Raw genomic sequence first — 14,934 nt, forward strand, 5'->3', positions numbered from 1 at the left:
TAATATGGTATTAAAAATGCATGTTTGTATTTAATATTTTACAAGGAACACTAGATTTCTGAAAAAAATTAAATAACGCCTTCTAGCTGGCATATTACTCAGTAAGTTTGTTCGAAATCATAACTTTTACATTGACGAAAAAGATCTGTCTTCAACAAGACCAAGTTTGCAAAATTTGATTAAGCAGAACCGGACTCACAGCCAGTTTTTCATAACAAGGTTCCCACTCACCCCCACCTCTTATTTCCAAAGGTAGACCTAAACTTGTCAAATCAAATATGCATAGAATTTTATGAAGAATACGACGATCGGATTTCCAGTGCCCCTTCATTAGGAAAATTTTGTAAAATTTAGATTTTTTAATTTTTGATATTCAATTACGCCCTCTAGCGGTGGTCCCACAATTATGAAAATAATTTCCAGGCTTTTCGTGAGGCAACTTTTGTTATAAATTTTTTTATTTCAAAGCTCTACTATAAACGGTTCCTGAGATATGGCCGAGAGCCATTCTTATTGGGACACCCGGTACATGTGAGAAAAGTTTACAAACAAAAACTTTAACCTTAATTTTCTCAAAATCTGAATTTGGTAATAGCACCTTCATCCACTCGTGTCTTCAATTATCATAAGTAATTTTTGGTTTTGGTTAATGGTTATTTGGTTAATTATTTATAATAAATCTCTAATTTCCGTTTTTTTTTTGTTTACTAATTCTCTAATTTGTCATGGTTTTTCGTACGTTCTGTCATCAACATTGTCTTAATTTGGTTATCATAAATTGATTTCTCCCTCAACATAGACACTCTTTTACTTTTTTGCAAATTTATTTTTTCACGTACTTTTTTACGTAAAACTTCTTCATCATGTTTGGCTTTATAATATTGACTTCTTAAACTTGATACAGTTTCAGTTAATTTTTGCAATTTCTGCTCTTCATGCCTGCATATATCATCGACATTTTTGATGTCTTTCTCTATCCTTAGACGCTCATTGTGTACGTCCTTTAGCTTATTGAATCTGTAAGAAGATAAATTTAACCAGAAATTCTCATCTTCGTCTACGTCTACATTATTTGTTGGTTGGACGGCAACATCCGATGACTGTAAAAGAAAATTATTTATGTGCATTTCTTTTGTAGAGTTCATAAAAAATAAAATTACAACGAAAATGTCCACATACAATACGTAAGAGTAAGAAGAGTACTATAAAGAACTACTTACAGAAAACCGCCCAAATTTCATAGAGACAGACACAGATCATGAACAACAACGAAATCATAGTGAAGAACAGATTGAGATAACATTAATCGAAGTAAAAAATGCCATAAGAACTTTAAAGACCAAAAAATCGGGGGGACCAGGAGGAATCGTTAATGAACTAATTAAGTACGGAACAAATTACACAGAATTATTAGCCCAGTCGGGATAGCATTTGACCTTGCATTACGAGCTTCCCCAAATTTTATTTTTCTAATCTTTAGAGGGGGTCAATAGTAGTATAAATTTAAAATTTCGACTGAATTTGACCGTTGCGTTAGCCGCCATCTTGATTTTAAACGAGAACCGTTTTTGCTCAATATCTCCGCCATTTTCAACTTTTCGACAAAAAGTGTACAAACTGAAATTGTTTAAAATGTGATTTTCTATAATTTCATTTAATATAATTTTTTTCGTGCGGTTGATATTTTCCGAGTTATGGGGGAAAATAGTGACAGTTAGAGCATAATTATTGATTTATTGAATTATCTCGTTTATTATTAGTTTTACAACAAATTTGAACCTATACAAAAATGAAGTGAATTAAATTTTATACAATTTTGATCTGTTTAATTTTTTGATAAAATAAATATTTAAGGTAGTACGTATGCGGTAAAGGTGCGAGCGTAAGACCTGATTGATTTTATAGCAATTGTTTTTGTTTAATACCTCCGCCATTTGCAACTTTTCGACAAAAAGTGTAAGGACGTCTTTACACTTGTAGCGTTTGAAAAAACTCCAACATTAATTTAAAATCCCAATTCCCAAAAAGAATGTCCATTTTTTAAATTTATTTTGTGAAGTTGAATATCATCAAAAATATCCCAAGCCGTCCCTGTATACAGCCATTAAGTATTGCACAACATTTCAATGTGTTACAATTTATAAGAAGTGTTGATGCGTAGATGAATTTTCTAGAAGAAATGTTGAACCGAAAGTGACGTGAGTTTGTCATGTAAGCATCCCTAAGGATCAAAATCGCTCGGTACTTCGTCGTACTTTTCCCTATCTGTAGCTTCAGAGCGAAGGCAGATCAGTCCGGTTTTAGATTTCGAAGCCGTATGATCCCGCTGGCCGACTCACTTAAAAAAGGGCGTAGCCCCTTTTGTTCCTCGCCGGTAATAAGCATAGAATGGTCGTTTTAGAAGTTAAGAAGATCTAGTGTGAGTGCACGATGTTTCTGCCCCATAGTGGATTTGTATGGTAGAATTTTGTGCTCTCATACTCTGGTTGAGTTGTGACGCAGTTCTATAAGCCGGCATTGTGTAGAAGTCTTTGTTTGTTCCTGTCCCTATGCAAGTTCCAGTTGATTGCCCTGAAAAGTTTCAATTTCCCAGAAGAGCCCCCTTTGTGATTTGTGTATGGAATGTCTACCCCACACCCCACCCTCCAGTGATTGCCCTGAAATTGAAGAAAGAAGCCATGTCCTCCCCCTGACCCCTGCCTCAGTTCGATGACCCTGTTTGTTGATGAACCCCTCTCCTGTAGTTTGTGACTGTGACGAAGAGTTTTTTTTTGTTTTTAAGGTATGATACGTTTTTTTTAATTTTACTAAATTTCAAGTGGATAAATTGCTGGTAAATAATTGTATAAAGAAATTTGCTTTCATAATGGTAAAAAAAGGCAGTGACTTATGACATTTGACAGCTACGTCAAATCTTGTGTTGAAATAAATAGGTCAAATTTTATTTGACATATACTGCCCAACAAGTTCAATTGTAATTGTTTTGTTTGTAATCATTGTTTTTGTAGTAAAATTTTGAATAAACCTGGTAAGAGTTTAAAGTTTTGAATAAACGTTTTGTAAGTGTATCTACCATTTTATTTCTGTAACCTTGTTTTGGAAAAATTTTAACTAAATTCTAATGCAACTGTGTGTAAGTTTTAGAGTAGAAGAAAAAGAATGTGGCATAGAAGCCAGTATTGAGATAAAGTTACCTAGTATAACCCCAAATGAGGAATCTGAGAGGAATGTCTCCCCATTTGGTACCCCATAAGAGAAGAAAATGTCTTAGTAAGTACCCAAATATGAACCAGAGGATTTGTTTCGAACGGCGTCCTGTTTTTTAAATAGTAGAAAGATCCTCTAGTCTGAGTAAGTACCCTTTGTATTTGGTTATGGTAGTTTAGTCATCTTAACACCCCTTCACCCTCCCTAACGAATCTACGACCTAGCTCCCGCACAACAAATGAGCTGCCGTCCCGCAACGAGGCTTTATGTGTCTGCTTCTTCTTCTTTAGCCCCATTCTTACCCCCCAGTATCTCTATAGATAGTCTTTCCTTGTTCCCATATGAGCAGACACGCAAAACGCTTCAACTGGCGCCCAACGTGGGGCCGACTCATTTTTAGCCTCCTTCCGGCTCCAGTTGTACGCAAAACGCTTCACTCTTCAGTACTGAAATTGTTGCAATTACTATTTACTACAATTTTTTGAGAGAACCAGTGACGGTCTACGAGGGGGGATGGGATAATTCCCCAACAGGGTCCAAAATTAAAAAAAAAATTGTTGAAATATTAAAATATGTTAGCTGACATGAAACTTAATTATCGACAGACAAATTCAACCAATAAAACCCGATAGTTAATAAAATTAAGTGAACTTTAATGCATATAAGTTATTAAGTATTTGTCTTTTATGTACTTAGTTTGGTTGGTGTTTCATAGGAAGTTTCAAAAATTGTATAAAATATAATTCTCTTTATTTTTGTTTATGTACAATTATGTCGTAAAGTTAATAATAAATGAGACAATTCAATAATTATGCTTCCCCTCCGCTTCCACTATTTTCCCCCTTAACTCGGAGAATGTTGATCGCATAAAAAAATTGGGGAAAAGAAATTGTAAGAAATTGCGTTTCCAAAAATTTTAGCTCCTACCGTTTTTGTCGAAAAGTTGAAAATGGCGGAGATATTAAGCAACAACGGTTCTCCTTTAAAATCAATATGGCGGCTAATGCAACAGCGGAATTCAGTCGAGATTTTAAATTTACACTACTACTGATCTCCCCTAAAGGATAGAATTATAATATTTGGGGCAGCTCGGAAACAAGATTCAATTCAGTAATTATGCTCCCCCCCACACCTTTTACTATTTTCCCACTTAACTCGGAAAATATCAACCGCATGAAAAAAATTGTTAAAAAAAATTGTAGGAAATTATATTTGGAACAATTTTAGTTGAAAATGGCGTAGATATTGAACAAAAACAATTGCTACAAAATCAATCAGGTCTTACGCTCGCGCCATTACCGTATACGTACTATCTTAAATATTAACTTTAGCAAAAAAATTAAAGAAATTAAAATTATGTAGAATTTAATTCTCTCTATTTGTAAGAATAGACGACACGAAAAATTTGTAAGAATAGAAATGGTAGAAAATGAAATTTTCAACACTTTTGGTTGTTATACTTTTTTTTGAAAAGTTGAAAATGGCGGAGCTATTGAGCAAACCCGGTTCTCGTTTAAAATCAAGATGGCTGCTAACGCAACGGCGGAATTCAGTCGAGATTTTTAATTTACACTACTATTGACCCCCCTAAAGATTAGAAAAATAAAATTTGGGGCAGCTTCTAATGCGAGGTTAGCCCTGTTATTCGTCTAACCCGACTGGACTATAGACAGAAATGTTGAGTAACACTATAAACCTAAACGAAATACCGGATGAATGGTCCAAAGCACATACAACCTCGATACATAAAAATGGAGATAAGAAGAAATGCGAGAACTACAGAGGCATCAGTGTGATAGCATGTATGGGCAGGTTATATGGAAAAATACTGACAGAAAAACTGGAAAAATCTATCTCAAATAAAATCGGAGATCAGGCGGGGTTCACGGCAGGAAGGTCTTGCATAGACCACATATACACTCCAACAATTAATGGAGAAAAACATGGCAAAAAATAGACCACCATACACGGCATTCATCGATTTAAAAAAAGGCATATGACACTGTTCCCAGAACACAACTATCGAACACGATGAAGGAAAGAGGTTAATAGAAGCCGTAAAAAACTTTTACAACATCAGGGTAAGAGTTGAAACCGGCAACACAAACCATACATACTCATAGACGTTTCACGACCATGTTAATCTTTCGGATCGAATTAACGCCATCTCTTGATTGGAATGGGAACTAAATTGACAAATTTTAGTTAGGTTGGAATTTCAAATTATAAATTTTGAGGGATTTTTGATGAAATTTCGCAGGAAATTAAAACGGAAAGACAATTCAATGTTTTATTCAATATTTTACTGAAAACTTCAAATATTCCAATTTGTTTTCAAATTGCTAAACACTACTGCCATGTGTCACGTGAAAAAACTGATGTGTAATATTGAGTTGAATGAAAATTTTTGAAAGAATCTTGTAGGATGATTGTTTAGATAAATATTACCTTATAATCTTTTACAAACTTCCAAAAATATATAGGCCCGAAATGTTGATGACACACTTTGTCTATTGGAATAAACTGTTTCAGGATCTATTATATTGTTTTTTTTAATGTGGAGAAACACAACACGGGACGATCAATGTAAACTAAAAATTCTACTCATAAAAACGGAGAAGAGGTTAATACAATTGATTAAAATTGTGATTAAATCGAATTAAAAACGTAACACCACTATAATAAAATAATTAAGCCACAAACTGTAAAATAAAAAGTCAATAACATATTAATTTAATTGTCAACTGTCAGTTGTTAAATATGACAAGAGGATTGACTGACAGCGACATCTCTGGATTGGAATGGTAACTAATTTGCTGTCTTGACCTTGACAATTTACGTGAAACGTCTATGAGTATGTATGGTTTGTGACCGGCAATAAATACTCCAACGAATTTAAGACCCCAAAAGGCTTATTGCACTTCGATACTGTTCAAGATATTCCTGGAACAATTATTAAAACTATGGAAAAGCAAATGTGAAGGGATGGGAATACCAGTCTGGGACAACTTCTTGTACACATTAAGTTTTGCAGATGACCAAGTGGTAACGGCTCAAGCTGAAGAAGATCTGTCCTATATGCTCCGAAAATTAGAAGAGGAATACACAAAAAATAACTAGAAATAAACCTACAAAATACCGAATACTTAACAACAGAACAAGAACCAGTAAGAAATTTCGAAATGGACGATGGTAGGAAAATTAACGGCACTGAAAAATTCAAATACATACTTATGATTCATACTTATGCCCGATTTCACCAACGATACCTAAATATTTAAGAATTACCTATTAAGTGGGTTTAGGTACTTCCTAACTCTAAAACGGATTTCACCATAATACGATATTAATTGCCTAAACCGCTTAAGCATTACCTTACGTTAGGATACCGTTTTCGATCTCACTAAACTTTAGGTATTACTTATCGTTGACAGTAGGTTATATTTTTACATTTTTGACTAATGTACTTGTGACGTTTGTCAATAATTTGCTTCTTACCTTTATTTTTCTGTTATTCTGTAATATTAGGTATATTAGTTGTATTATAATCGTGTATTTTCTTTTATATTGATAATATAATATGTGTTGGAAAATATAGAAAATCATTTGGAATGTTTTACAGGTCTATTGACAAAATTATGTAGTCTACCTACTACCTAACACACTAGTGTTGTGTTTCAAAAATCCATTCATTATATCACTAAAAGTATGTCATTAAAACTTAATAATGAAAGAAGCAATTTTTAACATATTATTTATTTTAAAATTATTTCATTAATGACAATTAAACTAACTTTAATTTTTCGTCATGTGTAAAAACAACTTTTTTCTTTTCCTCCATTTCACTGTACATATACAAATAATATACAAAACTTAACAAACTTTAATTCACAAATAACTAACTACTAAATAAAATAACTATAACAGTACAAAATTGAATAAAACCAACTTGGCAAACAAACAATAATGACAAATAATCGAAAAAGTAAGGTAATGTCATCGTGTTCTTCTTTTTATTTATCAAAAATAGTTCAAACGTACCCGAATTATTACCTAGGAAAGAATTTCCTAGATAAGCAGTTCTTTTAGTTGTGAAACGCTATTGTTCTTAAGTATTGACTTAGGAAGTTCCTATCGATAAGAATTACTTAATAAGGCAACTGTTTAGGTATTGTTGGTGAAATCGGGCATAAGTGTGACCAACTAGTCCGGAAAATCCGGGACATGGCCCGAATTACCAAGTCGCGTCCCGGACAAGTCTTCTGGGCCATCCGAATTTTCAACGTTTTGGTAAAATTATATTTTGAATACGTTATTCTTCTAAGAATTCACATCAAATTGAATTGGTGGGACCAAAAAAAGTCGACAGTTTCTAGAGTGTAATAATAATAATACCACGCATCCAAAACGCATGGATTTTATATCGTGGCATTATAGTTCTACAAAAACTCAACTTAATGTTTGAGTTTTTTTTTCGTTTCTATATTTTCATTATCGTCTTCTGAAAAGTCGATTCAAAAACAATAACAAAAAAATAGCCCGATTTTCATTGAAAAGTCCCGGATTTCAGGTATTTTTTTCAGCCTTGTCCCGAATTCGACTGAATTGGAGTTGGTCACACTATTCATACTCTCAAAGAATGAAACCACCGAGCATGAGATAACCAGCAGACTATCACAGAAAAGAACATGTATTAAACAAATGAACGGGGTACTGTGGGATAGACACAGTACCAGAAATACAAAGAAGAGAAAATATAACACCTTGGTACGTGTTGTACATTATGTTCTATGTCTAATTTATGTCATGTCACTTGTCATTGTTGTATGTCCAATTTGTGTCATGACTTGCCATAAGGCACTGGGAAAATGCATTGTCATTGTAATGGGGCCTCGTGTTTATTAAGTCAATAATAAATAGTTATGTTTTAGTGTAAATCTGTGTTTTACTGGCCTAAATACACAACAGTACGTATAGACGAAGAGGCAGCGCTGAAAAATCTCTATGAATTTACTAAAGCTAAATATTACACAGTTGATTATTGTGATTGTGTAGAGAAACATACTGCGGTCGGTCAAGCGAAACGTAGAACAGGGGTTACTGAGGGGGTATCAAAGTTGCTTTCCTACGAAGGTAATTATTTCCATTTACTAAGGCTGAAAATCAGTACACACATTCTAAATTAAATTAAAAATAAAAGTTATTATAGTCGGTCAGCTGTATGACGGGACAGAGCCGGTCGGCCGGCCCTAATACTCGATTGAGGAAATGAAGCATTTTGGCTCGCAATTTTTTCGTCCAGCATGGATTTACTTGAAATTTTCACAGAAGGTAGGGAATAGCCCAAGAATTATTTTCTATATCATGACTAGTGATGTGAGTCGAGAATATTTCCAAGCGAATATTCGCGAACATTGGAAAGTTTCCGAGAATATTCGCCTATAAAAAATGGAAATATTCTCCTGACCGCGAATATTCCCGGAAACTTTCAATGGAAAATTCTCGAGAATATTTCCGAGAACTTTCGAGAATATTTCCGAGAACGTTTGAGAATATAAAGCATTTACATTAGGCATTCAGTGTGATGGCTGGTAAAATATAAGAAACCAATCTGTTATTAACTTATTAGGGCGTTTAGACGCCGCGATACATGCATGCAATTTATTGTGACGATAAATTGCTACGATTTATTGTTTTTTTAAGCTGTTTAGACGCTCCAATAAATTGTTGCGATCAATTAAGTGGCGTTGAGGAGCCGTGATAATCTGAGCAGTTTATTGTGACGATAAATTGCTACGATTTATTGTTTTTTATAAAGCTGTTTAGAAGCTGCGATATATTGTCGTGATTGATTATAAACTAAAACAACTCGATCGTTACAATAAATTGATGCAATCCGATAGGTACCAACTCCAATCCAATTCCAATCCCGATAAATCGCTGCGATGTACCGTTTACACACAACGATAAATTGAAAGAACTCGATTGACATCGATAAATTGCACGGATTTATCGCTGTGTCTAAACGCTGCCTTATAAACTGAAACAACTCGATCATTACAATAAATTGATGGAATCCGATACCAACTCCAATCCCCCAATTCCTATACATCGCTGCAATGTACAGTTTACACTCAACGATAAATTGAAACAACTCGATTGATATCGATAAATTGCTGCGATTTATAGCGGTGTCTAAACGTGGCTTTACAACACCTGAACCAGTAATGTGTATATGTACTTAACACTTTCTACAGATTGTGAAAGGCACACAGCTGAATATCTTTCACAAGAAATAATAAATAATATAATATAATATAATATAATATATAATAATAAAGGAAGACTGCCCAGAAATATTTTGTGTGATTGTTACAGACAATGCAGCACCAATGGAGCAGCATTTTTCCAAAGGCAAAATGATCGATAAAAAACAAAAATAATTTTATTGGAGCATATTCCTGTTTCTCATACATTAAATTTGTTGATGTCTGATTTGATGAACCTACATTCTCTTAAAAATGTTGAGGCATGTTGTAAAGAAATTGTTAAAAAGATAACTAATTCCCACATATCTCTTGCCCGATTTAATACAATCTAGCTTCAAAAATACAATAAAGTTATATCATTAACACTTCCTGTATAAACTAGATCGGGTTCAATCCTTAATTGTAAAATAGTCTTATTGTGTTTGAAAGTGCTTTACAAAAATGGTTATGGTAATAGAGGGAGAATATTTAAAAATTTCACGCAATTTTAAATAAAACTGTTTGGATGATGAAATATTTTGAATAAAGTTTCAAAAAGTAGCAGTTGTGCTATCACCAATAATAATTGGAAATGGATTACTTTATTGAAGGCAATATGTTTAAAATATCCCAGGTTGTCGAGGCATTTAAGGACATAGCAAATATTGTTACTGAGAATATTCCATTACTTCCAATCAGTAAGCCCGAGGAAAAGGAATGCTTATATCTAAATTAGAAAAAAATGGCAGTGAAGCCTGTGCACTATGCTGCAAACTTGATTCTTTTAACAGGACAAAGCATCACTGGTAAAGAGCATATATTATTAGCTAAGCTAAGCAGTGTATAGACAAAATTTTAACCGACCATCACAAGTTTATTGACAAAAAAGAAAACATTTTTACAGAACTAACATACAATAAACATACAACATACATACAATACACAATAACATACAATAGACTAACAAGAAAAAATACAATATTTCCATAAGTTTCCGAAAGTTTCCAATATTCCCGGAAAGTTTCCGGAAACTTTCCGGCGTTTGAATCTTCCCGGAAATTTTACATCACTAATCATGACGCTATCATACGCTAAAATCTTGGGGTATTTGCCACCCCATCTCGGGGGTCGATCGGCCCCAATAGTCCCCAATAGTCCCCAATAGTGGATTTACTTGAAATTTTCACAGAAGGTAGGAAATAGTCCAAGAATTATTTTCTATATCATGCCGCTGTACGCTAAAATCTTGGGGGTGGTTGCCACCCTATCTCGGGGGTCGGTCGGGAATTTTTTATTACATTTTAACCATGTAATTCGATGGAAAAAGTGATTCTAAGAAAAAAAATGGGTTTTACATTTTCTTCGTAAAACTAATATTTTTCGAGTTATTTGCGCTTGAAAATAACAGTTTTTCGGCGAAAAAATCGACTTTTTTAGAGGGGTTTTTGAGAATACCTCGAACAATATTAAATATATTTTTGGTGATAAAAAGTTTCTTCAAAAATGGTTTTGTAGGATTTTTAAAGAGCTATAAGACTGTAAATTAAATTCCGTAAGATCGCTTAGTTTTTAATTGGGGCGGGTTTAAAGGGCTCGAATAAGGGGGTGTTTGCCGGTAAATAGAGGTTTTAAACAGCTATATGGCTAACTATTCATTGCAATAAAAATCTACGTAAAGGGTAATTTTAGACATTAAAAAGCTACAATTTAGCAGATTATAATTTTTTTCGTATCTTCAGTATTTTCGGAGATATTTCGATATATTTTCGATATATACGAAGGTAATTAGGGGGTTGTTTTCACTGATTTTGTCGTAGAGAAAAGCAGGTGCCGACATTTTGTTGATTATAAGTCGCTTAATTTTCATGCTAGAAACTTTTTATTTTTTTTGAAAGGGCTAATTGTATACTTGAAAAAAAATTAAGTTTTCCTCGAAAAATGCAAATTTTTCCCATTATTTGGCTTTGAATGTTTCAAATTATGCATTTGACGAAAAAAGCTAACCTTTAACATGCCGTATCTCGGTTTGTATTAATCTTAAAGATATTATAGGAAAAGAATTTGGTTTGTGTTACTAAAAGATACAATTTTGATAGTTTTTTTTTATTATATCCATATTTTTACAGGTATTCTCAAAAAAACCCCCTAAAAATGTCGATTTTTTCGTCGAAAAACTGTTATTTTCAAGTGCGAATAACTCGAAAAATATTAGTTTTACGAAGAAAATGTAAAAAACATTTTTTTCTTAGAATCACGTTTTCCATCGAATTACATGGTTAAAATGTAATAAAAAATTCCCACTCCGATATGGGGTGGTAAGCACCCCCAAGGTTTTAGCGTATGATAGCGGCATGATATATAAAATGATCCTTGGACTATTCCCTACCTTCTGTGAAAATTTCAAGTAAATCCATGCTGGACGAAAAAATTGCGAGGCAAAATGCTTCATTTCCTCAATCGACTATTGGGGCTGACCGACCGGCTCTGTCCCGTCATACAGCTGACCGACTATAATAACTTTATTTATATTCAATTTAGAATGTGTGTACTGATTTTTAGCCTTAGTAAATGGAAATAATTACCTTCGTACGAAAGCAACTTTGATACCCTCTCAGTAACCCCTGTTCTACGTTTCGCTTGACCGACCGCAGTATGTTTCTCTACACACTCACAGTAATCAACTGTGAAAAATCTAGCTTTAGTAAATTCAAAGAGATTTTTCAGCGCTGTCTCTTGGTCTAGTAGTGTAATGACCTATGGCGCAGAGTATTGGGTGGTAATAAATAAACGCAACAGGTACAAAATTACAGCAACTGAAATGGTATAAACTGGCTGTAGAGTGACAAGAATACATCGCATTAGAAATGAGGAGATAAAACGAAGTATCGCAGTAGAACAAGTCATACTCAGCTACATCGAAGAAAAACGCTTAATTTGGTATGGACATATGAGAAGAGCAGATCGTACAAGGTGGATATCAAAGATGTCTGATTGGAGCCCAATAGGAAAGAGAAGAATAGATAGACCCCGAAGATCATGGAGGGATGAAATGGACGAGGCCATGGAAAGACGAGACCTTAGAGACGGAGAATGGCAGAACAAAAACGACTGGAGACGTTGGTTGAAAGAAGGAAGGTGGAGACAGCTGCAAAATACTTATACAGGGTGCGTCATGAGGAACCGTACATACTCCCACCTCGTATAAATGACCATTAAAAAGTGTCTGCTCCTATTGATTAATAATATACAGTGCGAGTTGTTCATTTTTACAGTAATTTGTATTCGTCATAATTTTTGAATGGTAAGATCGATGTGTCTCTTATTTTGGTCAATCGTTACACTATTACCAGAGAAACGACACGACCGTACTTAAAACGTGTACCGTTTTTGAAGACGCATACGCGAACCTGGTTGCTTTATGTGTTCCCAACACATGCTAATTCCAGCTAATTCTGTCACTCTGGTTGTTTTACGATAGTCCGTAGGCGTGTATGGTAAATACTTGACTTAACAAGTTTGTTTGAGCATTTATATAATAATTATAATAGTTAAAATGTCTGGTTACTCGTGTGTGGTTCACAGATGTTCCTCTGCGACAGGAAGAGGAATAAGTTTATTTAGATTTCCTAAGAATAATAACAGGTAATTGTTATTGCTTTGTAATTTTTACATATTAGTTATTAGGTAACTAATAGTCTTAATTTGACTTGATTAAATATTATTGATAATAAATCACAAAGAAAGTGATTCATTTTCTTGTATACATTACCCCTACGTAATGCATAAATAACTAAACTTCGCTCTGCCAAGCAAGGGATACCTATTTCAAAATAAAAATAATAAATTTGGTGTCAGTGCATGTATTTCATAACAGACGCAAGTCTCCGAAGGGCCAACTAGGTCAAAACAGATGTTGTCCGTGTGTCATCGCATGCCAAGATATTCTATTTTTACTAAATAAAAATATATAAAGAGTTCTATACACGACAATTTCCGATTTACACGACGCAAACATAATCAAAATACTATTCAAACTAAAAATTGTTGGAGACATAATTGGGAAAATCTTGCCAATGACTTAAAACCTCGATCAATATAAAATATTTACCACGATCAAATGCCTTTTAGAAGCCAATAAAAATAAAAAAAAAACAGTAGATGGGGGTATAACAGTATGCCAACGAAAATATGTAATCCACTATTCTGTTGGCAGCTATTTTGGATTTTCTATAATGAACTCTTTTCTACTAGTCAAGCCCCTTCATTTGATATCTATATTGAGGTAGTTGTGAAATTAAATATCTAACCCACCATTTTTTGGCGGCCATTTTGGATTTTCTATAATGAACTCTTTATTAGTAGTCAAGCCCTTTCATTCGATACCCATATTGAAGTAGTTGTGAAATTAAATAATATGTAACCCACCATTTTTTGGCGGCCATTTTGGATTTTCTATAATGAACTCTTTATTAATAGTCAAGCCCTTTCATTTGATACCCATGTTGAAGTAGTTGGGAAAAAATATGTAATCCGCCATTTTATAGCGGTGGACATCCTGGATTTACAATGATACTGAATGTATAGTGTATGTAATGTTACAAATCGGTGTAATTATAACGATTCGTATAATACTTTTTTATTATTTTTTAGATTGTTGTATATTTATATTTATAGAAATATACTCTTGGCGTTCTTGGGTTTTTATTCGTTTGCTCCGATATTCGACTTTAAAGGAAAACTGTACTTTTGATAGGTTTCCAAGACAAGAACAATATTGACATTCGATTTCAACATAAAGTTTCTTGTTATCGATAACGAACATTTGTCACCCAAAGAGAATTGGGACTTTCAGAGTTTGTGACATTTCTGTAGCCGTTACAATGGCTGTGTTATTTTTCGATAACCTATATTAAAAAATATAATTTATTAGGAAATACTTCGACGAACAAATTATATCTTGTATCAGCCCAAGCCAAAAACAACCAGTGAAAGCCACACCTACCGTAATAAATAGGTATATTTTATTATTGGTCTTTCAATGCCAAAATCAGGATAAGTAAAAAGGTATTTTCATTTATGGTTCCAATCAATATGATTTTCATCATTACTTTGCATTGTGCGATATATTTGCAACCTTTTGTAAATCAAAAATAATTCCATTATTATAAAGAATGCCAACAAAAGCCGGCCCTGTACGCAACTTTTTTCTCGGTGCAATATTCTATATTTATTGAAAGTCAACATAAGTGCTTAATTTTATTTACGAATTTATATTGTGTGATATGCCCACTGACTATTGCTTCGATGGTCGCTCTGGTTGCTTTAAGTGTCGTTGGCGGCTTAGCCACCAAAGATCAAAGGCGTGTCGTTTCTCTGTGGTTATTGTTCTCTGCTATTACCACCCAATCAACTGATTTATTCAAACTAGAAAAAAATCAGGTCCGGCTTTAAAAAATTAGTTCGTTTTGGTCTTAGCAAA

The 14,934-nt window shown here is 33.7% G+C and overlaps 1 protein-coding gene across 1 annotated transcript in view; it reads right to left on the minus strand.

Moving 5' to 3' along the window:
• Nucleotides 1-505: 505 nt before the first annotated feature.
• The window catches only part of LOC126888423 (uncharacterized), a 50,780-nt gene continuing 36,351 nt past the window's right edge, over nt 506-14,934 (minus strand). Inside the window, exon 3 of the mRNA XM_050656676.1 lies at nt 506-1,100. Within this exon, the coding sequence (XP_050512633.1) occupies nt 708-1,100 (393 nt within the window). The 3' untranslated portion in view covers nt 506-707. The remainder of the gene's footprint in view (nt 1,101-14,934) is intronic.

The sequence above is a fragment of the Diabrotica virgifera genome, chromosome 7 (genome assembly GCF_917563875.1).
Source record: "Diabrotica virgifera virgifera chromosome 7, PGI_DIABVI_V3a".
Lineage (NCBI taxonomy): Eukaryota > Metazoa > Arthropoda > Insecta > Coleoptera > Chrysomelidae > Diabrotica > Diabrotica virgifera.